The sequence below is a fragment of the Sander vitreus genome, chromosome 21 (assembly GCF_031162955.1).
Source record: "Sander vitreus isolate 19-12246 chromosome 21, sanVit1, whole genome shotgun sequence".
In the NCBI taxonomy this organism is placed as follows: Eukaryota; Metazoa; Chordata; class Actinopteri; order Perciformes; family Percidae; genus Sander; species Sander vitreus.
In genome coordinates this window covers 3488368-3516362 of record NC_135875.1, presented here as the reverse complement: position 1 = coordinate 3516362, position 27995 = coordinate 3488368, and the positions used below count along the sequence as shown (strand labels likewise).

Sequence of the window (27995 nt, the reverse complement as noted above, 5' to 3'; positions counted from 1 at the left end):
TGAAAAAAATTCATAGTATGGTATATACTATGAATTTTTTTGACATACTATACTTTGTGGATCCAAACCCTGTACCTTCTTGCTGTGAGGCCACAGTGCTGCTTTACTATACTATGACTTTTTATTGACTTTTTTCGACATACTATACTATGACTTTTTTACAACTTTTTTTCGACATACTATATTATTACTTTTTTCGACATTCTTTTACCTTTTTGTGAGTTTTGTCGACATACTATACTATAACTTTTTGACTTTTTGTGACATACTTTTTAAAAACTGACTTTTTTTGACATAATTAATAATAATAATAATTATTATTATCTGATACTGTAACAAGGTTTGACTTTGACATTATTATTATTATACCCCTCAAATACATTTTTCATATATCCTTTTTTCATAAAGTGTAACCACAAAAAGTCTTTGTAAAAGAACATGTTATATTTCTGATATATACTTCTGATGAATAAAGCACTTTATTCATAGTCAATGAAACGGAGTACATATATTGCACAAAGTAGGCTGTGGCTCAGGTGGTAGAGTGGTCGTCTGACATGCGCAAGTTTGGTGGTTCCAGATTTGTCCTACATCAGTGTAAAGGGTTTCTTGTATACAGAAGTTGTGTCAGCTGGTAATGGAGCTCCCAGGTCACAGTGGTTATCGCGACGCGTCTGTCTTGATGCTGCAGGCCGCTTTATTATCTTCAGACCATCGTTTGCCTGAAGCATGCCACCTGTCCAGCATTCATTTACGTCTGGTGGTTTCTCATAGTGTACGGAGTGTCTGGTGGGTCGAGCAACACCTCATCAAACTGATTATCTGTCAAATATGGAATCGATCTAGTAATAACCCAATTGGCTTTAGTATGTTGGAAAAAAAGTCATAGTTTTGTATGTGTAAAAAAGTCAAAGTATACTATGTCACAAAGAAGTGATAAAAAAGGAAAAAGTATAGTGTAGTAGTATAATGTCTAAAAAAGTCACAAAAAGCCATAGTATAGTATGTTGAAAAAAGTCATAGTATGTCCAACTATGTTATACTATAATATGTTTTTTTCCCGACATGCTATTTTTCTTTTATCAAAGAATCTAAATCAGAATCAGCTTTAATGGCAAAGTAAATGTGAACAAATACAGGAAATTTGACTTCAAATTTTTGTTTCTCATACACAGAAAGTACATACATTGTACATTGATTGTAAACAGTAATACAGTAGTGCAGGGCCTGTTTCCTGACTCTGGATGAGTAGAAGTCCTGGATGGACGGCAGGTTGGCACCAATGTTTTCCTCTGCAGTCCTGACTGTCTGTTGCTCTCTGTCTGGATGATTCCACACACACTCCAGACTATACTCCATGCTCCCCATCCTTGTCTTTGTTTAACCTTTTACCATTCAACACTCCACTCTCTATTCTTTCATCCATGAATACACACTAACTGCGTGCCACGACTTAACGTTTTGACATTTTTTGTTGCGTTTCAAATAAATGGTTTCTTTGCTTTTACTCCTCGGGTCGTCTTGCGTAAAATAAAGTCGAAAGTCATAGTTTGTCATAAAAAGTATATACGTTTTATGTTGACTCCATACAGGGCTAAATGTACAAACTGCACTAAAAACCAAAAAGACACTAAATCAATAAGAGTATAAAATGCTTTATTTGTTGAAATGCAGATGCAACGTACTGTAGAAGTGACTCATTCTTACACTTCAGTATTAAAAATAATTTAAATATATTACAAATCTTCGGCCTAAATCTTTGATACCTCCTATGAGACAGAACATCAATTACCGCTGTCCATCTTTCTATTTAAAACGAAACCAATTAAAAAGTCATGTCTTGGGCATTTTTTAAGAAAACTATTAAAATGATTTATGAGTGGTCTGTCCGTCAAAGTTTGTTTTTAATGCCTTTGAAGATTGACGTTTAGCCGAGCAGCGTTAATGAAGCGCTCTTGTTACATATCAGATGCAATTTTCTTTACTCAGCTCAGAGGACATTCAGTGTCTTTAGGATCAAGCCTAGAGAAGATTCACCCTCTTAAACATCTGATTATTCAAATCACAGAACGTTTCAACAATCATAGACTTGGTCGGCATTACTGGGAACGCCCACTAACATGTCACTTCCGTTTATAATTAGGGGGAAACAAGCCATTCTAATTAATGAGTGTAGACCTTGTTAGTGGGTCATTTTTAATCTTTGGCATATTTTGTTTTTTTTTGCTTGGTACAATACCAAAAAGTTGCTGTGTGGCGTTCTCAATAAATTGAAAAAAATCCTGATCTTACGTTTGATATACTGTCCAATAGACAGACAGAGCCGGTGTTAATACCACTGACGTCGCTGCTACAAACTCTAACAGTTACACGGAATTTATTCATTTAACATGCTTAGACATACTAGTCTTTAGTATAGCTTTAATGAACGTGGGATAACAATAGACTGTTTGATGACCCTGGGATAACGTTCTAAATTAAGTATCTAAAATTAGCTAACGGTTAACGTTAGCTGTCTCTTACCTGGAGACTCAATCAGGTAGCTAACATTAACAAAAAATGTTGGGAAACGACACCTCTGGCAGTTCTGTTGGATCCTTTGTCCAGTCACTTATAATTTATGGACAATCCAACCCAATACAGCTCAGTTTTTTGAACGCTATGTTAACCAGTCAGGGGGAAAGGATTGTTTTCCCCCACCGCGACTCCGCCACAGGCCACGCCCCCAGCTATGACGAGTCACCGACCAAGTGTATCCAAGTTTTGACTTTATACAGAAAGATGCCTCGCTGTAACACAAAGAGTTTGTGTGTCAAGGAACAGTTTGACTTTCTGAAAACATGCATTTTCACCTCTGCATTCTTAAACATGCATGAGGAAGTAAGATGGCTGCCACAGTGGGTTAAACGTTGTGCTCTTGCAGTTGAAAGCTTTCAGTGTGGTGTGCAGTGTTTTTCAGAGGGAGATGTCTGAGGACACGTGGAGCTGTTGTCCTGGTTTCCACTTGGCGCTGCGTCGGCCTCCGTCTGTCCGCCTGTACGGCTGATTCCTTAAATCTGAGGAGACGAAGAACAAAACACACTGAGGAACAACCTGAGACAAGACGGACAACACATTTATGTTGTGATATTAAACTTCAGTCTGGATAATTTAAGTCCTGTCCAGTGGCAGAAGAAGTATTCAGATCCGTTACTGCAGTAAAAGTACTAATACCACACTGTAAAAGTTACTTACTTAAAATACTTAAGTAAAATACCCCCTGTCTGTCTTTATTGTATCTGATGTTTCTGGATTAATATTACTTGTGCAATTACTTTTTGAAAGAAGCAGAAGAAATCTTTTACAAACAATAAATGCTATATAGACAAAAGTATGTGGACACCCCTGTTGTGTACTTTAGTCGTGTATATAGTTGTTTAATAGTGTTTTAAAAGGTGGCATTAATCTCTATCTGGGTACGTGTACATGTCTGCTCACCTCAACTGAATTTAGAGACCACATCTCATGTTTTAGGATACATTCTCTGACCAGAGTAGGTTTTTTTGTGCTTTAAAGAAATGTGTACAGAACATTTAAATCAAGTTTATGAATATAAACCTTATAATCCTGTTTCAGTTTCAGGCTGTAATATGACATTAACAGCACATATATGAGATTCCCTCAATGAAAGATAAAGATGTAAATATTCCTTTTGAATATGTTAAAGGTGCAGAGAGAGAAACAGCTTCTCATTCAGCAACACGGAGAGCCAAGTGGAAGAGAAACAGACACACAGAGCAGCGAGGGATTTTAAAAGAGAAGTCACCTCGTCGCTGAAGACGGAGTCGCAGTAGAGGCGAGAGGAGCGCTTGGCAGAGCGGGCCGTGAAGGGCACGGACTTAAGAGCTGGAGACGCCAGAGAAAAAACAGGGGCAGAGAGAGAGAGAAGGACAACTAAAAGTGAGGTAAGCATTAAAAGAGTGAAGAGAAAAAGCGGAGTTTCCTAAAAAAGTAAACAGGAGGAAATGTTAAATAATGCAGCAGTGCATCTTCCCAAGGTTCAGCCAGGACGTTTAGTTTAAAGGAGTAATTCAACATATTGGGGGAAAAAAACTTATTTGTTTTCTTTTCCGAGAAGATCGATATCATGTCTGTCCATTTCAGCTGGAAGCTCCGATGTGGTTAGCCTAGCATAGCATCAACACTGAAAGCGAAGGGAAACAGCTAGCCTGGTAAAACAATACACCTACCGAGGCCTCTAAAGCTCACTGATAAACATGATGGATCTTGTTTCATCCGAACACAAACAGAAATGTAAGAAAGACAGTTTGTGAGTGTCGGGGGAGTGTGTGCTAATCAGTGAGCTAATTCTCACATACACACAGTACAATGTAGTGAAATTCTATTTCTGCGTTTTGACCCATCCTAAGTATCAGGAGCAGTGGACAGCTATACATACAGCGTCCGGGGAGCAACTTGGGATTCAGTGTCTTGCTGAGGGACACTTTGACATGTTGCCGGAGGAGCCTGGGATTGAACCGTCAACCCTGTGCAGAGCCAGGCTACTTGTTGCCACCTGCCTTCAGTGTCTATGCTAAGCTACACTAACCACGTCCTGACCTCAGCTCCTCCAGTAGTTTTCATCTTCTCATCTGACTTTTGGAGGAAAAAAAGCTACCCTAATTAAGTGTATTTCCCAAAATGTTGAACTATTCCTTTAAATCAGAAAACCAAGAGGAAAGGTAATGGAGATATTACTGTGTATCTTTCATACATTGAACTCAGTCACCGTTAACTTAGCAGTGCAGTGGATGTGTGTACCTGTGATGATGTCCTCGATGGCGCCGTCCTTCCCCTCCCTCACCAGAGGAGACGCCTGCTTCTTCTTCAGCTCCGCGATCAGATCCATCTGTGGCAGTTTGGACGTCACGCAAACCTGAAACATCAAACATGTCCAAGTGTGACTTTCCTCTCACCCAATGATGGTTTACCTTTTAAGGGATAACTCTGGTTTCTTACAGCTTGAAGGCCCTATTTTAACGATCTAAGAGCACGGCGTGAAGCACCTGGCGCAGGTGCGTTTACGGCGTGTCCAAATCCACTTTTGCTAGTTTAATGGCTGAAAAAAGGGTCCGTGAGCATCTTCTGCATGTGTGTGTGCTGCTGTGCGTCCCTGTGTGTGTAACAAGCATAGTGTGCACACACTGTGCAGAGGCCTAGGCACATTTTACTAATTTGCTGTTAAAATAACAATGAAACTATTGACTTTAGACCAGGTTTTTGTTGGTCAATGGCGCGATCACTTTCCACTGCCTCAAGATGACAATACGCCAAGAATGCACCTGAACACACCTCCCTGTAAGACCAGCACGCCCATGGGCGCACAGATGGGCGCAGGTGCATTTGCTATTTAAACAACGTGGGCGCTGGACGGGACATTGACAACTGCATCGGTCTTAAAGTAGCAAAGACACTTGCGTGGGGCTTTGCGCTGTGCCGTGCCAGGTGCAAGATATGGCCCAGAGTCTTTTCATTTTATTTATGTGGCCAAAAATTACAATTTTGCCTCAAAGTGCTTTCCAATCCGTACAGCATACGACACCTTGACACTCGTTGACAACTATTCGATTTATCGTTGCAGCTCTACAGTAGTTGGGTTTAGTGGTAGCTAAGGAGATAATTAAAGCTTAAAAATATTTGTTTCATGCTCAGCAGTAAGTCAGTAAGTCTATGAATACGTAGCTGCTTGTGTATTTTGAGAGGAAACTAAACGATTCAGTTACCTTAGTCCCACTGACTTCAGATTTAGGTGGAGTTGATGGAGCTTCACAGTTCAGCACCTGTTTCTTCCTCTGCTCGTTCTCCTGCTCAGCTTGCTGTCAGAGAAGACGTATTTTAATAGTATCTACTTATCTAAAGGTCAAATAATTAGCTCCCTGACTGGGCTGTAAGTTTGCAGTTTTTCATTATCAGTGAAGCAGACATCTGCCCTATGGGTTCATTCAGGCCACAGATCAATAAGAGGAGCGTTATCTGACCTTGTATGCTTTGATGAACCTGACAAAAGCAGGGAAGAACACGGAGGGCGGAGTGGTCTTAGAGTTCTCTCCAAAGTACTCCACAGTGGAGTCGTACGCATCCTGTAATACACAGAGACAAAACTATACTCTTTAGCTTCAATTCTGCTCAAATAAAATACCAGAAACATGCGGCAACTGACGAAAAAAGTCATAAAAAGTCATAGTATAGCATGTCGAAAAAGTCATAAAAAGTCATAGTATAGCATGTCGAAAAAAGTCATAAAAAGTCAGTATAGTATGTCGAAAAAGTCATAAAAAGTCATAGTATAGTATGTCGAAAAAAGTCATAAAAAGTCATAGTATAGTATGTCGAAAAAAGTCATAAAAAGTCATAGTATAGCATGTCGAAAAAAGTCATAAAAAGTCATAGTATAGCATGTCGAAAAAAGTCATAAAAAGTCATAGTATAGTATGTCGAAAAAAGTCATAGTATAATATGGCAAAAAAAGTGAAATATGAGTAGAGTTTATAGTGGTAATTAAAGCTGACCTGGGCAGTTTTTCCGTCCGCTGTGAGCGAGTGGAGCAGCTCAGTGTTGCTGCTGAGAAACGTCTGCAGCACAGGATTGTCTTTTTCCACGCCGAGCTCCCTCCTGCTCACCTCCATGCCGCGCTCCAGAGCTCGCACGTCCTGCAGGATGCTGTCCAGAGAAACTACAAAGAGACGAGACAGGGAGCTCTGTCATTTAAAAGCTGACATGCTCATCAGTGCTGATAGAACATTAATTAGATTATATGGTGCTAATGCTGATGTCGGGGTCACACTGTGGCATCAGGGTGAAAGGAGAGATAACATAAACTAAGGAAAAATTATGAATAAAGTGATGTTCCTACTATCATAACTCCTCATTAACATTTGACACATTCATATCTACACAAGTGGGATTAAGTGTCTTTGTGTGACTGAATTTACAACCATAGATAGAATATTTTTTCTAAAAAGGAAATAAATATATGTGTTGCATTGTCTTGAATAAGCATCAAAACAGCAGGTGATGATCAGATCAGACAACTGAACACATAAATAACTAAAGCACCACCTTGATTTTACGTACTGTAGTTTTGTACTGTAACAAGACAGCTATAGTTTGTTTTCTACAGCACTTTTTAAGCTGTGACTACAATATTTAGGATTCTCAATCCCCACTACATGACAGAAATGATATCACAGAGAACTTTTATTTTGGGGTATCTACCCAAAACACAATGGAAAGACCAAAGTCACCCCAAATTAGCTGCCGTCCGGCCGCACCACCATGCTCAAGGACAGCGTCATCCCGCAGGCTCATCGCATTTACTTTATAACTGTACCTTTCTCTTTATATACTTTTACTGTTTCACAACTGTTTACACCTGTGTGTGGATATATACATACATACACACATACACACAAACATACATACATACACACACATATATATATATATATATATATATATATATATACACACAGTATATACCTACTAACTTTGGTTTGACAAGTGGGGGGACATTTCAATCCCATTTCCTGCATTTCTACATTCATTTATAGGGACTATGGTGATACAACATCCAGGAAATAATTAAGTTGATCATAATGATGAAGTCTGCCAGAAAGAAAAGTACTAAACCATGTATAAGAAAAGGATGTCTTAGTTTCTTTATTGTTTAATATGGGAGCCGATCGCCAAGACTTGGCCAAGAATCATTTTATAGAGTCAGAAATGTTCACAATTTGAAAGTGCCCCCCACACACCAGTGGAAATAACACCCTAATATATATATATATATATATATATATACATACATTATGTATAAACCCATAACAAATTGCCTCTCTAGATTCTGTTAACATTCAGTTGTATTCATTTGCAGTACTGCATAAATGATATAACTTAATAATATTTTATTTGTTTATATTTTAGCTCTATATCTTAACTTGCATTTTGTCTTAGATTCAGATGCAGCTTTTAGTTGCATGCTTTTCTTTTTATAATGATTTCAGGAGCATTGTTGGAGATGCCTGAGGTCTCAGATCTTCATCACAAACAACTACTTCTGCTATTGTTGTACATTACAAATAAAGTACCTTGAACCAATGTGCCCAGTTAAAACATCTGTAGGTGTAAGTATATGAGGGCCAAAAAATAATTCAATTTTTTACTCTTGTTCTTAGAATAAATGACATCCTATAAAAATATAGTATATATAAATATATACAATCTTCTGAACATAGTCATACTGAGAAATACAGAGAGAGTTGTGTGGAGCTGATAGTCTTAATTAGCTTTGTAGCAACTCATTTGACAATGGCTTGAATGTAACGGACGTTCATTAATGTCAACTAAAGCTTTAAAGAATAAGTCTTGTGTCTGAGGCTAAAGACGGAGCTGTGCAGTTGTCAACATGACACTCTTACTACGATCAACTGCTGCTGCTTCGTCCCCCAAGTCCCGACACCTCTGTTCATGTTCTCACCCAGCGCCGCCTTGTCCAGGAAGTGCAGCTCTGTGTAGAAGGACTGGACCGCCGGATATTTCTCCTGGATGATGCTGACGATGAAGTGCAGCAACGTCTGCTTTCGGTCCGTAGATTTGGTGTCTAACAGCTTGGGATAGTGAGCAGAAAACAACAAAAAAACAACAGACAAAAATGAGACATGTGTAAAAGATTGTTGTATTACTTATATAAACGTAATACTAAGTGACATTTGTGTGTTTCGGTCCAAAAGCTGTTTGTAGTTGTAGTATTTTTAGATTCATTTTGTCCTTTTTTACTCACCAAATCTAAACTCTGCAGGCGGAAGCCGTACGCTGCCCCTCGCTTGCTGCTGTTCATGTAGTTTCCGAACGCTAAAATGATCTTTACATCAAAAACACAAACAATATAACGTCAATCATTGAGTATTTACGCATAGAGGAGCAAAGTTTGTGAACAGTGTTTTCTGTTGGAGATGGTAAGTCCCTTTTGGGGGGGACTTTGGGCTTTTTCACTTTGTTAACCTATAACGTGCACAAAAAAGATATATAACACAATAAAGGAAAGGGAAAAAAGCCAAAAAGCATAATATGAGCACTTTAATTATCCCTCACAGCAGAGTCAGAGTCACATAAAGTGACTGTACTTACCTCAAGGATTTTCTTCAGCTTGCTGGAAGATTTGATGGACATTGAGGCGGCGATGATGGCATTCAGTTGCTGCCAGAAAGAGTTGAAATTCTATGATCATTATTTGATTCTCAGCTGAATATATAAACACAGATCCAAAATGTATAAAACTAACAGATTAAAGTAGCCTGATATGTTTAATTTAGATTTAGTCTTGTCTGTTTAATGCATGAAGCATGAAATATGTGTGCCAAATCAACACATTACATTATTACTGCCATTTCTTCTATATTTTAACTTCTGAACTATTTTGTAGTGTTGTTTACCTAAATCCCTTATTCTTCACAATGACATGTTAAAATGTGTTAGTTTTTTCTGTTGCTGTGTATCATATTATAATTTTTTTTTGTTTCCACTGGTGGTTACTGTTACATATGTTGAGTCATTACACTTATTTTCTGATCTTCATATTTGGCATGTTGTGCCTTTTCTTGTTTTATCGATGCTGTGTGATTTAAATTGTTGGAAGGAAGACTTGCGAACACTTTGTGGAAGCTTATGGGGATCCAAAAAAATAAATACTTCACTTATGTTCTCAGTAATAAGTAACAGGAGTTATAATTTCCCTCATAAAACAATCTTTTTATCTCGGGACTATTTCCTGGCGGAGGTATACATGTCTTCTGTGTAGTTTCTAACGGACTGGATGCCTCCCATCTCACTTGGGTTTCTTCTCTGAAATACAGTTTAAGTCACTGCCCTGCCGTTTATCTTGTGTACTCACCGGCTGTATTAGCTGAACGCTCTCAGGGAAATTGCCCATGAAGGTGAGAGTGCTGATGCGCTGGGAAAGCCGCGGGATCTTGCTGAAGCGCATCATGAAGCGGTCCTCCTCGCTGAGCTCGTCAGGTGGCCTGCCCTCACACTCGTAGTTGTGGATGAGCTTCATTTCGTACTCCGTGGGGATGAAACGCTCCAGGAGCTCCAGGAAGTCCAGGCTCAGAGCTCTCTGGTTGTACCTGTGGGGACGGCAGTGTAGAATAAAAAAAAACAGTGTCATATATTGTAACATCCCTCAATAAGCAGTCGGTGAGACGTTATAGCCATTTTACTGCAGTTTAATGACTGACCTGAACACAGGCTACTGTGGGCTGTAGCCAACGCCAAGTCAAAGAAACAATTCAGTCAACTATCTGACATTACTAGTCGCTCGCTAGCTCCCCGTACTCCAAACTGAACTCCTCTTATCCTGCAGGACATAACAACAGCTGCCCCCCCCCACCTAAGATCTCAGCCAACTACAGGTGTATAATCTCCCGCGGCTCACTCTCATAGGAAGATGACATGCAGACAGGGTTCACAGCATCTAAACTCACAACATGTTTACTTCACTGACAGGAGGAAATCTCAGTGTTTAACTCAACATCACTAATCTGGCTCAAACTACTGCCTCTAAACAATGACACTGTAACATGTTAACATTAACATGCACACATTAACCTGAAGAATCCACACAGTCCGTCACAGTCTATATGATGCTGTTTTAGAGTCAAATGATTTTGAGGATTTTCATACATACGTCTCGATTGCACAGCAGATATCAGATGCAGCCATTCCTTCCTTCCGCAGGGTGATGGCCAGGTTTTTGGCCCGGTTGGGCTCCATTAGAGACACTTTACTGGGCGTCTTGTGGGCCAGTTTCATCTTGAGGGTCCCCAGCTCGACAGGGGCGGCCTGGGCCTTGGTCTTGAACTGCTCCTCAAAAGTCGCCATGTTAAGCTCCTAAGAAAGATGGAGGTGAGGAAAAAACGCAGAGATCAAATTAAAACTGATAGACGTGGTTCATTTTTGTTCTGATACAATAATAGACCCTTTCCACGGCAGACATTTAGGCTCGTTTAAAGCAGGGAAAGCACAGGTGTAACTGAGACACTTTCACCTGTTTTTCCTGCTACGACAAGTCAAAATGTCTGCTGTGATAAAGGTCTATAGAGCTCAACAGTGTTAGTCTGGCTATCACCAGACCCAGCTCAATCTTTTAAGACTGAACATTAGTCTGGGGAGTCTGCTCTGTATTTTCTACTGCACAAGAGGCGTGATCAACGTGCATAGTTCAAATGACTTTGTATGCAATTGGATAGTCCTTCAACCAATCAGACCAACTCTGGGTGACGTACTTTGCAGAGAGGGTTTGAGCTGAGCTCCATTCTTTTGGCCACCAGCGGGGCTAGCCGGTAAATTAGGCTTTTACCAAAGCCGGTCGGTAGTAAGGCAAACACATCCTTCTTTTGTAGGAATTGTTCCAGGGCAAGTTTCTGTTCTGTTTTCAGAGAAAACTTGCCTTTGAAATGTTTTAAAACAGCAGCGACAGCGGCATCAACGGGTTGCTGCGCTTCGGTTGCCGCCATGTTGAATATAAACAAAAAGCTGCTTGCCGTCGCTTCTCTATCGTCATTGTTTTAATCCCGCCAATAGTGTGCCAGGTGGATAAGCCAGTTTGTGACTGGTTCCTGCACATTTGTAACGGAAGCAGGATAGATAAATGTACAGGTTTCCAGCCTGAGCTGCAGGGCCAAATCATATGGCCGGCAGATCGGGCTGAGTTTACCCAGTCTACAACAGTGTGGTAAGTAAGTAAAAATCCTACTGATTTTCTCTATATGGTTTTGGTTTTGGGGGCTGTGCACGATCACGGAAGGCTTGTGTCATGTGGACGCGCCGACAGTGTTGTTGTCATTACTTAGAATTCCTCATGGGGTCGACAGAAACTACGCACTATAGCTTTAAGAAAAACATGTTTTATTCACAATCTTATGGAGAAATACTACACTACCCACAATCCCAAGCGTAACGGCAACATCTCTGATTGGTCCAACTCACCGTTACCATGGAAATGTTTACCGTACCCGCGAACGGCTAGAGCTAGCTGCTACCACTGAAGGCTATGATTGTTTCCTTTGGCTTTCTTGCCATTTTCAAAATATTCTTTTGCGCCAAATCAAATCTTTAATGGTCACAACCAACGGGTTGGCTCGTTCCAGACTTAAAACCTTTTATACAAGCAACTTTTGAAATGTCAGCGGAACAACTGAATCGGGAAAAACACTTCAGGAACCAGAGCCGTTAAAAAAAGTGGGCGGTCACTGTTGAGCTCTATTGTACGAGTGACATTGGAGGAATTGGAGTTCAAATCGAGTTTGAGACACAAAATGGATATACAGTACGATACGTTTTGTGTGTACAGTATGTAGCGGAGACGGTGGAAACGTGAACTGGGCCAACCTCTAAGACGTGCTCATCGTCCAGCTCGTTGAAGATGGTTCCTGCCACCTGGTTGGATTTAAGGGCCTGCCAGTTCAACAGGGGCATGCGGTATTTGGTTTGAATGGGCTTCTTCTTTTTACAACCTGGGAGACAGAAATAAAAAAATTTGAATTATCTGAGGTTTATTTTTCTGACTTTTCTCTAATATTAGTTTTTTTCTTGTAATATATTGTATAGTTTTAACACTTGGGCATCGACAAAGTATTTCAATGACAGGTTGTATTAATGGGTCTCGAACTAAAATGTTTGGGAATCATTGTTGCTATAAAACTAGGTCAATTATTTAGAAAAAAAAGTACACTGCCAAAACATAAACGGGGCAACCTAAAGCTATTTATACTGGTGGTTGAAATAATGTGACAGTTTCAGAATTTAGGTCATACAACAGTAACCAAAGACGCCTTAAAATAACACATTGGCCCTGACATAGTCCTGCTCCCTCTTCTCTGGACCACCCCTGCTCCGATTGTGGACTCACCCGAACTGCCATGAGTCACATCCCCTGATGGCTGGGTCGTACCATCCAGCAGTGGGAAGGGGGGAGCTGCTGGTGGAGGTGGAGGTGGAGGAGGAGGAGTTCCAGTTAAGCCTAGAAGAAGAGCTGCAAAAGTTAATAGATTAGTTATTGACAACTATTAAATTGATCGCCAGTTTGAGTCATTTTTTAATGAAAAGAAAATCAAAACTCTCTGATCTCAGCTTGTTAAATGTGAATATGTTCTAGTGTCTTCTCTCCTCTGTGACAGTGAACTGAATATCTTTGAGTTGTGGACAAAACAAGACATTTGAGGACGTCGTCTTGGGCTTTGGGAACACACTGATCGACAGTGTTTTCCCTAGCTTTATAAAAGACTTTGGAGGGGGGGTTTAGGGTTCGTCCCTCAAGAAAATGTCAAAAACAATAAGCAGTATGACATAATTTTGGAGCATTTTTATTACCACATCTACGTCTAAAACGTTGGAAAGGTGAAGCAGATAATAAAGAAATTACACTCAAAAAGCATAAAGTCAAAGAAGTCTGCTGGGGACCGACTACAATAGTTAGATCTAAGGAAAGTCTTTTAGTTATTTTGGTGCTCACATCTATTTTATTCAGCTTAGGTGCTGCACATAAACACCCTGATCCACACTTTATAGACCAAAATAACTAATTGAGAAAATAATCCTCAGATTAATTGACAATGAAAATAACAGTAGTTGCAGCCCTACCTAGAGGTGGAGGTGGTGGAGGAGGAGGAGGAGGAGGAGGAGGAGGAGGAGGATGACTTCCAGTTGAGCCTGGAGGAGGATGAGGAGGAGGTGGAGCAGCTTGCACTGTCGCCGACTGCAGAGAGAGGGGAGGCTGAGGGTCTGAGGAGGGGGGAGAGGCCTCGTGGTCTTTACCTGAATCTGCTTCGTCTTTAGCTGTCAGGGGAACAACAAGACTGTCATTGTTTACCTCTCATCTCTCTACATTCATGAAGTCGAGTCAAAAAAACTCAAGATAAGTGTTAACATGGTAATGCTTTTACAGTGCTGATATTTCACATGAACTTGTTAATTATTCCCTTGAAGATTTCCTGGAAAGAACTACTTAATTTGTTGCTGATTATAGGAAAAACAGAGACAATGTTCTGAAAGAATTATTGGAAACTTTGTTCTTCATACACATATGTGTGCATTCGTGCACGTTCAGTGCTGTTAGCTCAACAAAAAACACCATCTTAGCAATAATTATTTCCTTGAAAGTTTCCTGGAAAGACCTACTTAATTTCTTACTTAAAAACGCTCTGAAAGAATTATTGGTAACGTTGTTCTTCATACAGAATATGTTGAATTGTGTGCCTCTGTGCACATTCAGTGCTGTGAGCTGACTAAAAGAACACTCTACTGTAGGTTACACTTTCTTAGCAATTTAATGTAATCAATGAATTGGACTGTTTTCATTATGATTTGTGCCAAATCTCCTTTAAAAAAACGCATTTTTAAATGCACTTTTACTTAATTAATCCCTTGCTCTGTATGTCTAATGATCAATTCTATGGATGTATATTTTATTATCATATAGTAATAATAATACATTTTATTTAAAGGCGCCTTTCTCGGCACTCAAGGACACCGTACAGGGATACATAAGACATTTAAAAACAGGAAAACATAAAGAATACAACAAAAACAACAACAACAACAGAAAGAGGCAGAGCAATTGACATCAAGTGGAATAGGCAGTTTTAAACAGATGTGTTTTGAGTTGCTATTTGAAATGGGGGAATGAATCGAGGTTTCTAAGTTGGCGTGGTAATGAATTCCAGAGAAGGGGAGCAGAGCGGCTGAATGCTCTGCTCCCCGTGGTGGTGAGACGGGCGGAGGGGACAGACAGGTGTATGGAGGAAGAGGATCTGAGGGAGCGGGACGCTGGAGGAGAATACAGTATACTTTATTTTGGTTTATTCTAACTTACAAGTTCTCTTAATTATGCTTATTGTGAAGCACTATGTAATTATGTTTTGAAAGGGGCTATGTTTTTTATTATTATTTCTTCCAGAAATCAGAACTGCTGTGAACTTTGCACTCAAGTTGATTTTCAACAGGCAAAAAGGAATGTTTGTCTTAAATTCATCCGTCATGTCATCCAGCGGAGGGTGAATTTGACGTCCACTCGCGTCTTTGCGTTGACTTTAAATCGCACCGAATGAACCCGTCTGGGTATGAATTAAACTCGGGCGCTGAGAAATTAGAGACATTACGAGTCAGTGTGGCCACTTCATGAAAGCTTTTAACTAATTTACATTTATCTTATTTCTAATTGATTATAGTAACAAAATGGTGTGTGAGCAGAGACATAAACTGTAGATCAAGGCCCAGCAAATATTAGGATTTTCTTTTTAAATCTGGTCCGCAAGTAAGTCATCATTTTTTATCTCCAATTTTGATTTTTCCACAGTTCCAAGGCTGCAAAATCTGACCATAAAAACTAGCTATTAATTCACATTTAACTTTTAACCGTGGCACATTTAACACCTAAAATAAAGCTTGACCTGGAGGACAGTTTTAGGAGTTTAATGTGACTGCTTCCTGTCTCATCTGCAAGAAGAAAGTTGATTCTCTACAAGAATACAATCTTAAGCGGCATTAATCTTCTAATAATGCAGGGCAGTTTGAGTTTCTCAGCTTCAGAGTGAAAATATTTGAGATTAAACTGAGAGAAGCAGCCGACCAGCGGCCCTCAGGTAATTAGAGTTTGAAGCCTCTGCTGTAGATGTTTCTCATTACTTCTGTGATAACTACTATTTCAGTCTGCAGGTGTGACTACATCAGCTGCTCTGACCTTTCTGCATCACGTGCTGGATGAGAGGGACCACCTGGACGTCCAGGTTTCCGGAAGCGGAGCGCTCCATCCGGACCAGCCCCTGCTCCACCAGAGCCTGGACTTTAACCTCCAGCTCCCTCAGGGCCTGGGTGGACCGATCCTTGTCTCGCTCTCTCTCTCTCTCTCTCTCACGCTCTAGCTCTCTCTCCCGCTCTCGCAGCTGCAGGAGAGTCACCTGCGAGCAGGATTCACGTAGACTCTCCTACAACACACAATACAATACACACAATCAGGAAACAGCAGTAGTTATGTGTGTACGAACTACACAATCACAGTAAAATGACCTAAAGTATGAAATACTACCTATAAACATCACACCAGAATTATATGTTCTCATTATGTTTGATGTATTGTGTCCTATAATAAGAAGCTTAGAGGAAAATAATGCTTTATTATAACTTGGTTTTTGTAGTTCTAAACATTAGTTATATGTGTTGTATTAAAAGGAAAGGTTCACATTTAAAAGCATAATCACTTAGCCATATGTTCATCAAAACTTCATTTTCATTCCTCCTGTTTAAAGCTTTAGCGCGTAACGTTTTGATATTAATGAACGTCCGTTACATTCAAGCCATTGCCAAATGAGTTGCTACAAAGCTAATTAAGCGTGGTCACGGAAGGCTTGTATCATGTGGATGCAACAGTACTGTTGTCATCACTTAAAATTCCTCATGGGGGGCGACAGAAACTGCCCACTATAGCTTTAAACTGGCATTTAATATATCCCTTCCATACATGATTTCCAGTGTATGACTGTCTAAGGACAGAGGATGTCATATGTTGTGCAGATTGTAAAGCCTCATGCAGCACATTTCGGATTTATAATATTGGGATATATAAATAAAGTTGACTTGACTGACACAAATTAGACCACAGACTCACATTTGGTAGGATTTTGTCCCAGGGATTTTTGCTTTTAGTTGTTTTATTACAGAAAGTGTATGAAATCCATCATCAAAATAGTCATACACTCTGTCATTGTGGTACTTATGGATGGGATATATATAATAGTCGATGTTTACGACAAACTGTCCATCCTTGTTTCTCCTCCGAATAAACTTGACGTACTTTGGGTTTGTTTTAGACCCGTTTGATCTGCTCAAGCTATTTTTATCGCTCAGTGTTCCGAGACCTCTGCAATTACTTCGCTGCATACAATTACATCATAACTGATCGAACCGTGAAGATATGAAAATAAAACCCAAGTTGTACTTCATCATCCTTTAAGAAAAATAAAATATAAACTCTGGACTAAGAGGGTCAAATATGTAAAGCCCTTACGGACAGAATTCATTGAGATAATGAATAAATGAGTAATGTTTTAATTTTCAATAAGGACCCTGAAAAAATGACTAATGATGTTTGAAAACTTCCCTTTAGTTTTTTGCTGTCAATAATATGATTTTTAATAATATTTTCTATTTGCAAGTTTCTTTTAAGTCCTCCCGGTCTTACCAACCTTTGTTTTATGTAAACACTCTGCACTCTGTACACCTTAACCTCTCCCCAACTGTATTAACTTCCTGTTGTCTTTATGTTTGAAAAATAAAGAAATGGACAGCTCAGAAAATGAAACAGATATTGTTCTTGTAACCTACACTACTGTGCTAAAATAAAAAAATTAAGAACAAAAAAGGAAGAAAAAAATATAAAGAGGAGAATGGACTCTACCTTTAGGAGTGCCAATTCCTTTGTGTTCTGAATGAGCTTCTTCTCCATTTCTGACACTTTCTCCATCGCCTCCTGCTCACTCTCCTGAAGCCTGGAGCTCAACTGTGACAACACAAATACAAATACATTGTGTTCACACTGTGTCCATCTGCACCTGTGTGTGTGTGTGTGTCCATGTGTGTTTGTGTCTGTGTGCGTGTATGTGTGTGTGTGCATGTCTGTGTGTGTCCGTGTGTGTGTGTCTGCGTGTGTGTGTGTCTGTGTGCATGTGTGTTTTTGTGTGTGTGTGCGTGTGTGTCTGTGTATGTGTCTGTGTGTCCGTCTGTGTGTGTGATTGTGTGCGTGTGTGTGTCTGTCTCTGTGTGTGTGTGTGTGTGTGTGTGTGTGTCTGTGTGAGTGTGTCCATCTGTGTGTGTGTGTCTGTCTGTCTGTGTGTCTGTGTGCGTGTGTGTGTGTGTGTGTGTCTGTGTATGTGTCTGTGTGTCCGTCTGTGTGTGTGATTGTGTGTGTTTGTGTCTGTTTGCGTCTGTCTCTGTGTGTGTGTGTGTGTCTGTGTGAGTGTGTGTCCGTCTGTGTGTGTGTGTGTGTGTGTGTCTGTCTGTTTGTGTGTGTGTGTGTGTTTGTGTCTGTAAGTGTCTGTGTGTGTGTGTGTGTGTGTGTGTGTGTGTCTGTGTGTCTGTGTGTATACCTGTGTGTTGTGCTCCTGCAGCTCCTCCATGTGCTCCAGCAGAGTGTTCTTGGTCTCAGCATCCTCCAGCAGAGCTCCCACATCAAACACATTGTCCAGATAGGCCTGAATCTGCACCAGCAGCCTGTCGCTCTCTGTGAACTTCAACCTCTGCACACAAACACAGGACACTTAAAGACTAATCACCATGTTGTCACTAATTAACAAAGTTACAAATGCACAAAATGAATGCGAGTCCAAACTGTAGGATAAATAAATCCTCTATATTTTAAGGTTTTAATTTAAAAAGGACTTTATGACTTGCCTCGAGGTAGTCATCCAGCCCGTGACGAGTGAACTCATACTGCAGGTGGACTCTGAAGTTCATGTTTTCCACTGAGTGGACCACGATGTTGATGAACTGCATACAGGCCACCTGGTGGACAAACAGAGGAAATACTGCCTTTAGTTTTACATGCAGTAGCTGCCAGGGCCCCTCATCAACAAATAGAAACATTTTGTCCAAGTTTGCAACTATAGGTCTGATTATTATGGTTGGTAATGAATTTATAAGTCAGATCAGTGTGAGTATATAAAGTTATAAACATAAAAGGACCAGGCAGCAGGTACTACATTTTATTGAGGAAAAGAAACCACTTAAATTGTTCAAATAAGATTGCCACACTTCATGTAACACTTTTTATATTCTATATATATATATGTCTATATTCGTTACATTAATGCACATCTTTGGGACTATTATCTGTACATTGCACATTCTTTTAATTCTTCGTACTTTGAAACTTTGCACATTCCTTGGCCAATTTGCACATTTCTGCACAAACATTCCCTCTTCTACCCTCCTGTTGTCACTTGAAAATGTGACAAAAAATGTGTAAAAAAGTGACATAAACTTTGGGAAAAGCGACAAAAGTGTTGAAAAAGATAACCAAAAAGTTTTAATTATAAATTTTGACCCAGAAAAATAAAAGGTTGCATGGTCGATGGGAAGACAACACAAGGGTTAAAACTGCTTCCATTTCAATTTAGATATATTGTACATATCTTTATAATATATTTTCATATTTCGTTCCTTCTGTTCTATATTTATGTTTCTTGATTCTTGCAATTCTTCCTTTCATTTTTAATTTCATTTTCTACATACCTCATATTTGCAATCCATACTGTCTACATTTCAATATCTTCACTGGTACTGTATTTATTGTACATATTGTAAGTTAGAGCTACAATACTTAGGTATATATATATATATATACACTAGATTCTTGCACTTCTGGTTAGATGCTAACTGCATTTCATTAGCTCTGTACTTGTACTCTGCTTAATGACAATAAAATTGAATCAGAATTACGTTTTGCACCAAAACTAATTCCTCATATGTGCAAACCTAGTGTACTTAATAAGCAATAAATTGGATTCTGATTAACTACAATTAGATTTTGATTACCAGCATCAGTACTGCCAGTATCAAGTTGTTAAAGACCTCTCTTTGTTTATAGCACTGCTTCACATGAAATCACACACAGTCTTTTCAGATGATCGACAGTATAACCAAGAGATTGTTATTCCTCTTCACTTATTCCTATTCCTTTACCATGAAGTCGATGTTGCTGTCTTCGTGGTAGAAATACTCCATGAGCTTCTCAAACCGACTTTTCTCTCCACACACCTGAAAAACACATTCAAATGAGTGAGAATTCAAATCAGATCACAGCAGGCAGGGGGAAACTATAGATGATTAATGAGCTTCTGATTTTTGTCTTTTGTGGTTCATTGTTGATGTGTTAAATCTGGGTAAAGTCCTGCGAGACATTCTTTTAAAATTGTATTATGCCTTCTCCATATGTACACACATGGGGGCAGTATGCTCACAATAACAAGTTCTCTGTCTGTCTGTCTGTCTGTCTGTCTGTCTGTCTGTCTATCTATCTATCTGTCCACTCCAGGGCAAAAGAGAAATATTGGCAATAATAAAACCAGTGCTGCCTCTGCATTGTGCAGGATAATTGCCATGTTACACACAGTCGAGTGTGCTCTTTGTTTTGCAGTCAAACCGTTACATAAACAAGAGAAAAACGGAGAAAAATGTGGCTGAATATGAGTGTGTTTTCTAAACTAACAGCTCAGCAGATTCCCTGTCTCTTCCATTAGTAGTAGCCTCTCTGTGTTTGCGGTCTTTTACTCTGCGTCTCCCTCATGTCCACTAAATAATGCAGCACGCCAACCCGACAGCCTGCACAACCCAAAACAATGCCCACGTTCTGCTAAAGAGGGACACATAAGCCAGCTCATGGCTCAGCGCCCGCCTGCCTCTACTCTATGACCAATCTATCGCTCCCTCCATCTTTCTCCCTCTGGCTCTCGCCCACACACACGCGTCGGCGTTGCTGCGGAACCAAATCAAGCGCCACTCTCTGTGATACTCAAGTCCCCGCCGTGGTATCTGATGCCACACTAATCAACCAGACAGGTGAGGGCTTATGTTGCCAGAGAGCTTGTCACTTAATTGTCTTATTTCTTTTTTATTATTCTATATTTCTCTAACCGTCAACAAATCCCAGGAAAAAAAACAAAACCGACAGTGACTGTATCCACTAACAAGTATTGTGTGTGTATCAAAGCTAATGAGACACTCTTTTGCACTGAGTGGCATGTTCCTTCATTATCATGGACACACACACGGCCGTTTACTTGGACTCCATCTTTATAAACACATTATTGCATTTGAATGCAGAATCTGTAGGTAATGGGAAGATTTTGGTATCGGAAGCGTTCCGTTTGTAGTCCCGAGTAGTATCGGTCTCACATTGCCAGACCTTCCTCCACAGCGCTGCGGAGGAGGGTCTTGCTAGTCTACACAGCATTAAGGGATGGGAGAAAAACGTGCTCTGGTTTATTGGCATTTCTTTAAACCAATCACAATCGTCTTGTGTGGCGCTAAGTGCCGGACGGAGCCACGGTGCCGCTGCAAAATAGTCTCAGGAAGGAACTTGTTTTGGTGGAACGTGTACGTTCAAAAGAAAAAAGTTTAAAGTTTTAATCGTGCAACAGAAAACTCAGATTGGACAGATAGTCTAGCTAAAACTACAGTAACTAGCTGTTTTGTTTGATTATTTAGCCTTAAAAAAAGGTTTTTAAACGTCTTCACCGATGTTGATGTTGATGAGTTGTGCTGTCACAGACACGATAGGAAGGTCAGAAAGTATCAAGAGATAGACATAGGAACTGGTGGTTTTTGTCTTTTCCTGGGATTTGTAGACAATCAGACATAGACTGAGCAAAAAGGTATAGGAGGGGAGATAAAAACAAACAAAAAAACCATTACATTTGTGGGACTAAAGGGAATCGGGCAGAGAGGGCGAGTATTACAGTTAGCAGGCCAGTTTCAACAGGTGAGTTTTGAATGTTGTTATGGTGTGAGACAAAGGGAAGTCAGGCGTCAATAAAAGACTAATCCATATTGTTTACGTGAGCATTTGAATTTATTTTACAATGTGCTGTGCCTCAGGTGTACAGTTAGAGGTGTTTTAAGCCCCCAACGCCGTCTTCCAGGCAGCGCTGCATTGAAGGCACTAGGGTTAGGCAAGGGTTAGGGTTAAGGGTTAGGTGCCTTGAAGTCGACGGTCGCAACGCTGCCTTGACGTCGACGGTGGGGACTTAAAACACCATCGAGCACAGTTAGGATAGTGTAAGTGATGTATCTGTGTCAGGTCACAGCCGCTTTAATGACAACAAAAAAACAGAAATACCCTTAGCAGAGTAGAATAAAAGTTTATATTTATTTCAATGTATTTGTTTTCATTTCTGTCTTAATCATTCCCCCTGGATAAATCCACAATTTGAGAGTTACACGCTTAAATTCAAAGTAATGACGGAAGTAAAAGACGACTATAGCAGCCCGTCCAATCTAATTTAACGGTTGTTTAAGCGTTTCTGAAATAAATACATAAAATAGTTGATGCTGGCAGCTCTGGGCAATTACAAAGAAAATACAAGATCTGAGTCCAGAAGCAGACAGCGGAGCTCGTTGCAGGGCAGGTTTCTAACATCCTTGACATTTACTAATAATAGCTCCTCCTAGTTCAGGTTTATACTCCTTTCTGTCTGCGTTGTTGTAGCCGCGGGAGGAGATCTGTTGGCAACAGTTGCTGCTTTCTCAGGCAAAGACGAGAGACGGCCAAGGAGAGGTCAGAGGCAACTCAACAAGTGTTTCACATATTTACGCCTCTTCAGTCAGTTTGGTCTGGCGGTGGGACAACTGGGCAGAGCAGCTGACGGGGGAGGGGGGGCAGGTGGGGTCTGGGGTTCCCCTTAACCTGCCTTTCACTGCATTAAAGGGCCACTGGTATGTGGGCGCTGTGACACTAATAGCACTTCTATGTTAAGCATAAGACCGGTTTAAAATAACGTGGTCATCTCAGCTGATGCTGGTCATATAGGTGGTGGAAAAAAATGAACATTAACCCTCTGAGGACAAAAGACGCAAGGCAGAACTAAGAACACTTTAATATCTGTTTATTTATCGCAAATAATAGCGTTCAACGTTATGTGTGTGTGTGTGTGTGTGTGTGTCTGTGTGTGTCGGGATATTCAACGTTATCGCATATTTTCCGTTAACACCCAGAGCAGATTCAGATAAAGAAGATAAAGAGTGCAGTTTAGCGGAAGTTTAAAGACCTCTTTGAAGTTGTCGAAGGCGGAGACGATGATGTCATGGCCTCCTCTCACCAAACACACGGCCGCCAGCAGCTCCAGCACCAGCGCCTTGGTCCTGAGAGGCAGAGATGGACATTTATTCATCTACCAGATGTATTATGAGGCTCTTTCAGTCCGACACAAACTCTGCTCAACAAAGTCTGTTGTGACGCCGACAGAGTTACATCAACTTTAACGTACAATATGTCATTTTCTGCGGATGTGTTTATCCATTACAGTTTTAGCCACGTAATGTTTAGTGACGTTTATTCACGTCATTCTGAAAAAATAGCTGCAGTTTCCCCCACATAGACAACTCAACAAAATATATAACAATGTATAGTCCTTTTTAGACATTTGAATGCAGAAGTATTACATATTGTACTATTAAGTCATCATAACAGGTGCTCCGTACCTCGGGTTTCTGTTGTTGAGACTGAGCGTGATCTCGTTGACACAGCAGGGGTGCTTCATCACCAGGTTGAACCCAGACTGACACACACACACACACACACACACACACACACACACACACACACACACACAAATGCACAGACGCACACACACACAAACAGACACAGACACGCACAGAATGCGCACACAGGTACGCACACAGACACAGACACGCAGACACAGACATGCACACACACGCGCACAGACACACACAGACACACAAACAGACACAGACCCAGACACACACACACACACACACACACACACACACACACACACACGTTTCAGAAAATGCTTATTTAAAGAGTTTTCTTTAGTTGTGTTCAAAATAAATCAAAATCAATTCACTTTCAATTCAATTTAATTCCATTTTATTTATAGTATCAAATCATAACAGGAGTTATCTCGAGACACTTTACAGATAGAGGAGGTCTAGACCACACTCTATAGTTTACAAAGCCCCAACAACAACAGTATCTTTTTATTATAATCATGATAACTCATTAATTCCTAACTTTTTTATCCATGTTTTTCTTTTGCTAGCTTCCATATAGGGCTGCACGATATGAGGAAAATATGCGATATGCAATGACGTTGTTGAATGTTGTGATAACGATATTACTTGCGATAAATAAACAGATATTAAAGTGTGCTCAGTTCTGCATTTCTGCTGCTTTCGATATTCTTCTAAACTAATGAAAGTTGCTTGTTGAACTTAAAACAAATGAAAGGAAATCATTTCCAACATTCTATTATTGAACTGATTGAACATTTAATTGAATATAAAAGGCGATCACGAAAAAAAGAACGACAGTTACATTTTAAAGTGCAGTCTAACACAAAATCCCTCAGTGTCTTTCGCGATATGTCGCGGTCTCGATGTGTTAATCGTGCCAGTTGATATCGCGATGGCAATAAAAACAACGATATATTGTGCAGCCCTAGTTCCATACATTTCTGTCAAACGTGACAAATAACTTAGAGGCCGTTATCTTTTTACTACTCCATGTGTGGGTGTTTTTTAAATACCTGATAGTTCATGATGGCACGTAAACACATGATGCAGAGATGAACGTCATCTGTCTGGCTCACAACACGAGAACTCCTCGGGCCTTTCCTGTTTGGGAGAGAGTTGAATGAAGGTGAGAGGTGCTGCAGTCACAGCTTTGTTGTCCCTACACTAAAAGATATATTCATTAGTCTCAGGCGGCTCACACGTGATCTTTTTTTGTCAAACTGCAATGATTTTATGTGCTTGCTTGGATCGTATGACAAACACAATCCATATATCAATAATCTTTTCTCAGATTATAACACAGCAAAGTTGTAGATGATAGCGGATAAAACAAGTTCCACAGTTGCAAACTGGAAACTCCCACTTTGTCTAATGAATGGTTTGAGTGTTGTCCGACATTTCACACATTCACTCTTGAACAAGTCATGAATAAACACACACGCAGTCTGAACAAGAGGCCACCACACTATGACAGGAATGCAGTCACTTCAGATCAGAAAGATTAGATGTCTAAGAGTGTGTGTGCGTGTGTGTGTGTGTGTGTGTGTGTGTGTGTGTGTGTGTGTGTGTGTGTGTGTGTGTGTGTGTGTGTAAAACCTGCAGAGTTCATGTGCTCGGTGTGGTTTGCGGTCAGAACTTATTAAATGGTTTTCTGACTAAAGTTAAAACATTTCTATAAAGCTAAATATTTCTGCTTTCAGACATTAAGCCAACTAACAACATGAAGATAACCTGACTGTGATAGGACAACAATAAATCAACAAAAGTCCGCCAATATCATCAATTTCAAATATAAATCATACATTTTTGGCGTTTAATTAGAATTTCATTCAATTAATTGTATGATTTTTCTTACTTGATGTTCAGTATTTCATGTCCTATTACTTTTTATTTTCTGTACTGCGTTGCTTTGCTAGCGTCCGAGTCTAGCGTTAGGAACAGCAACATGTCACCGGAAATGCTGTGTGGACTAGCCAGACCCTCCTCCGCAGCGCTGTGGAGGATGATCTGGCAATGCGAGACTACCAAGCTAACGTTAGTCAAAGTGTCGACATTTGAAAGCATCAAACGTGTATTTTAGATGGAGATCAGAGTATATCCAGTTGTATCTCAAAGCCGTTAAATTGTATTTACGGGACGCAGGAGTTTTCAATCGGAAGTTATTGGAAACAACCATTGTGATTGGGTCTATACCTGTACATGACACATATCCATACAGACAGATGAATCTCTCAGTCCTCCTCAGCTGGGACTAGGGCTGGGCGATTTGGAGAAAATCAAATACCTCAATATATCTATATCGCATCGTCGATGTAGGGTTGACAACTGGTGCTTTCGCAAAATATTTACACAATGAGATTTGTGATAAATAATCAACGATAATATGGGTATAATGATAAGTGGGTAAAGGCAAATAATAGAACAGCTAGAATAGTCTGGGAAGCTCAGAAGATGTAATCACTTTACTGTAATGCAGCCTTTAAAACCAGGAAAAGACACTTGTGTCATATTACGATATCCAAAATCTAAATTTATGTTGATTTATTGCCCAGCCCTAGCTGGGACATCGACTCTATCTCCACCATTAGAACCCATGAATCATTACTCAGCCCCCTGTGCGTACCTGACTGTGAAGGCCTTGCTGGCCTTCGAGGCACTGTGACTAGGTGAGTTGCTGGCACTTCTGTTCAGATCTTCCACTGACTTGTCCCCAGTCTTGTTTTTGTCTGTGGGCAGCGTGCCATTCTCCAAAGTGTCCACGTCATACCTGTGAGTCACAGAATCAGAGCTCAAATAAATGTAGCCTGAGGTGGCATTCGTGAGATAGTTTGATACAGTTGTGGCTGCGTGAAGGAGATAAGACGGACGTAGTTAAGACTCGACTGTTCCAGGAATGACAGATAATGGTTTTTCAAGCCGATACGTACGTGACAACTCTGTGGGCAACGGACAGATAATCCACAAGAACATCTAAGCCTTGGTTCTCCTCGTTTAGGAACTCCTGAGCCCAGCTGCAAGAGGCAAATACATTTCCACTCAGTGACACAAACTTTACAACACACTGTGATAGGACAACAATAAATAAAAAAAAAGTCCGCCAATATCATCAATTTCAAATATAAATCATACTTTGATTTGCGTTTAATTAGAATTTAATAGATTTCATTCAATTCATTGTATGATTTTTCTTGGTGGATACTGGATGTTCAGTATTTCAAGTCCTATTACTTTTTATTTTCTGTACTGCGTTGCTTTGCTAGCGTCTTTGATAAACCAAGTCTAGCGTTAGGAACAGCAACATGTCACCGCCGGTCAGACTGACTGCTGGTTTGGGTGGTGTCATTTTCTTTAGTCTGTGGCCCAACAGGTACATTAGGTTTCCAAGCTAATTAGTCTATATCCACGATGTTCCACTTCCAGGATTGCTCCGGTGTCGCACTCACATTTCAGATTTCTTTTTAAATCACAAACTAAAGTGAAAAACATGCCCTGTCAGACACAAACATCTTGTCTCCAACCAGAAATGTGTTCCATTAATACGTTTCAAAGCACCATTCAGGTATCACCTACGTTACGCATTACAATTTTTATTTAATGTGTGAAAAATGATTTGCAGTCAACACTAATGTGTCCAAGAAGTCTTTTTAAACACTCTAATGTAACACAGTGTATTCACACGTAGACACACAATCGGAGCGCGACTCACCCTATGTGATTGGTCCTCAGGGAAATCTCCAACTCTCTCAGGATCTGAGTGGACTCCTGGACACGTCTCTTAAACTGACAGGAACACACGCGGGGAAGTTGGGAAGTCAGTAAACGCTTCATTATTCAGAAAATGTAAAAGATGTTAGGGCAGTTTGATGGTGGACTTAATAAGCAATCACATTACAAAGAAAAGCTTCCTGACAGTGAAACAAACAAGCACTGTATTTCTTTTTAAAAAGTCCTCAATGGTCATTTAATAGTTCAATACATTCCTTTCCTAAATACTTTCTGATCTCCTGATCAATCATAAATGGATGAAATGAAATAGTCACAGGGAAACCTTCTTGCCAGAATCTAAATCTAAACATTTCTTTTTCACTGCGTCAATTTTTTACAGGACAGTTTAACATCTACAAACATTACTATACTTATTTAAATACTGGAGTGATACAAGAGGGAAACTGAGTAGGATTATAGATTGAAATGTGGAACAATCCACGTTACAGACTACATACCTAAATGATTGTATGCATTTTTGCTTTTATGGACAGCTCTGCAAAAGCAGCAATGATCAACCAGCTGGGCACAGGTAGCCCTGATACTATTATCTGGTAAATGGTGATTGGAAATAGATAGTTTTTATCAATTTGGACGGCCAAAAAGAACACATTCCTGGTGGTTTGAAAGCTAAGTCAGATTTAGTTTCTTCAGTCAATCTGTAGGTTAAACCGTCTTTACGTCACTAATGGTACCAGAAATAAGGGCGGCAGTTGCTGTTTGAGTACTGGATAACATAGGTGAGAGAGGCAGCACCAGGTAGGTCAAACTTCATCTCTCGCAAATATTTGCGTCAACAGTAAAAGTTGAAGATCAGATTTGAGAAACAATTCGGTGTACAGACAAAATTCCGGTGGTATCAACTGCTGTTTCCATTCTCTGCCACAGGA

The 27995-nt window shown here is 40.1% G+C and overlaps 1 protein-coding gene across 4 annotated transcripts in view; it reads right to left on the bottom strand.

Moving 5' to 3' along the window:
• Positions 1–1090: 1090 nt before the first annotated feature.
• Positions 1091–27995, bottom strand: part of fmnl1b (formin-like 1b) — a 44402-nt gene continuing 17497 nt past the window's right edge. The window contains exons 4-27 of one of the 4 annotated variants that reach the window (XM_078278925.1): positions 27047–27162; positions 26268–26351; positions 25964–26107; positions 24354–24441; positions 23287–23363; positions 22854–22947; positions 19771–19845; positions 18481–18591; positions 18177–18326; positions 17489–17590; positions 15776–16019; positions 13678–13872; positions 12947–13069; positions 12427–12551; positions 10724–10926; positions 9929–10163; positions 9166–9234; positions 8819–8899; positions 8516–8645; positions 6549–6712; positions 6018–6119; positions 5763–5855; positions 4801–4915; positions 1091–3056 (exon numbers count right to left, since the gene is read on the bottom strand). In XM_078278925.1, coding sequence (XP_078135051.1) covers positions 2956–3056; positions 4801–4915; positions 5763–5855; positions 6018–6119; positions 6549–6712; positions 8516–8645; positions 8819–8899; positions 9166–9234; positions 9929–10163; positions 10724–10926; positions 12427–12551; positions 12947–13069; positions 13678–13872; positions 15776–16019; positions 17489–17590; positions 18177–18326; positions 18481–18591; positions 19771–19845; positions 22854–22947; positions 23287–23363; positions 24354–24441; positions 25964–26107; positions 26268–26351; positions 27047–27162 — 3021 coding nt within the window. In that variant the 3' untranslated portion in view covers positions 1091–2955. The remainder of the gene's footprint in view (positions 3057–4800; positions 4916–5762; positions 5856–6017; positions 6120–6548; positions 6713–8515; positions 8646–8818; positions 8900–9165; positions 9235–9928; positions 10164–10723; positions 10927–12426; positions 12552–12946; positions 13070–13677; positions 13873–15775; positions 16020–17488; positions 17591–18176; positions 18327–18480; positions 18592–19770; positions 19846–22853; positions 22948–23286; positions 23364–24353; positions 24442–25963; positions 26108–26267; positions 26352–27046; positions 27163–27995) is intronic. The other 3 variants (XM_078278926.1, XM_078278927.1, XM_078278928.1) reach the window with 3 other exon arrangements.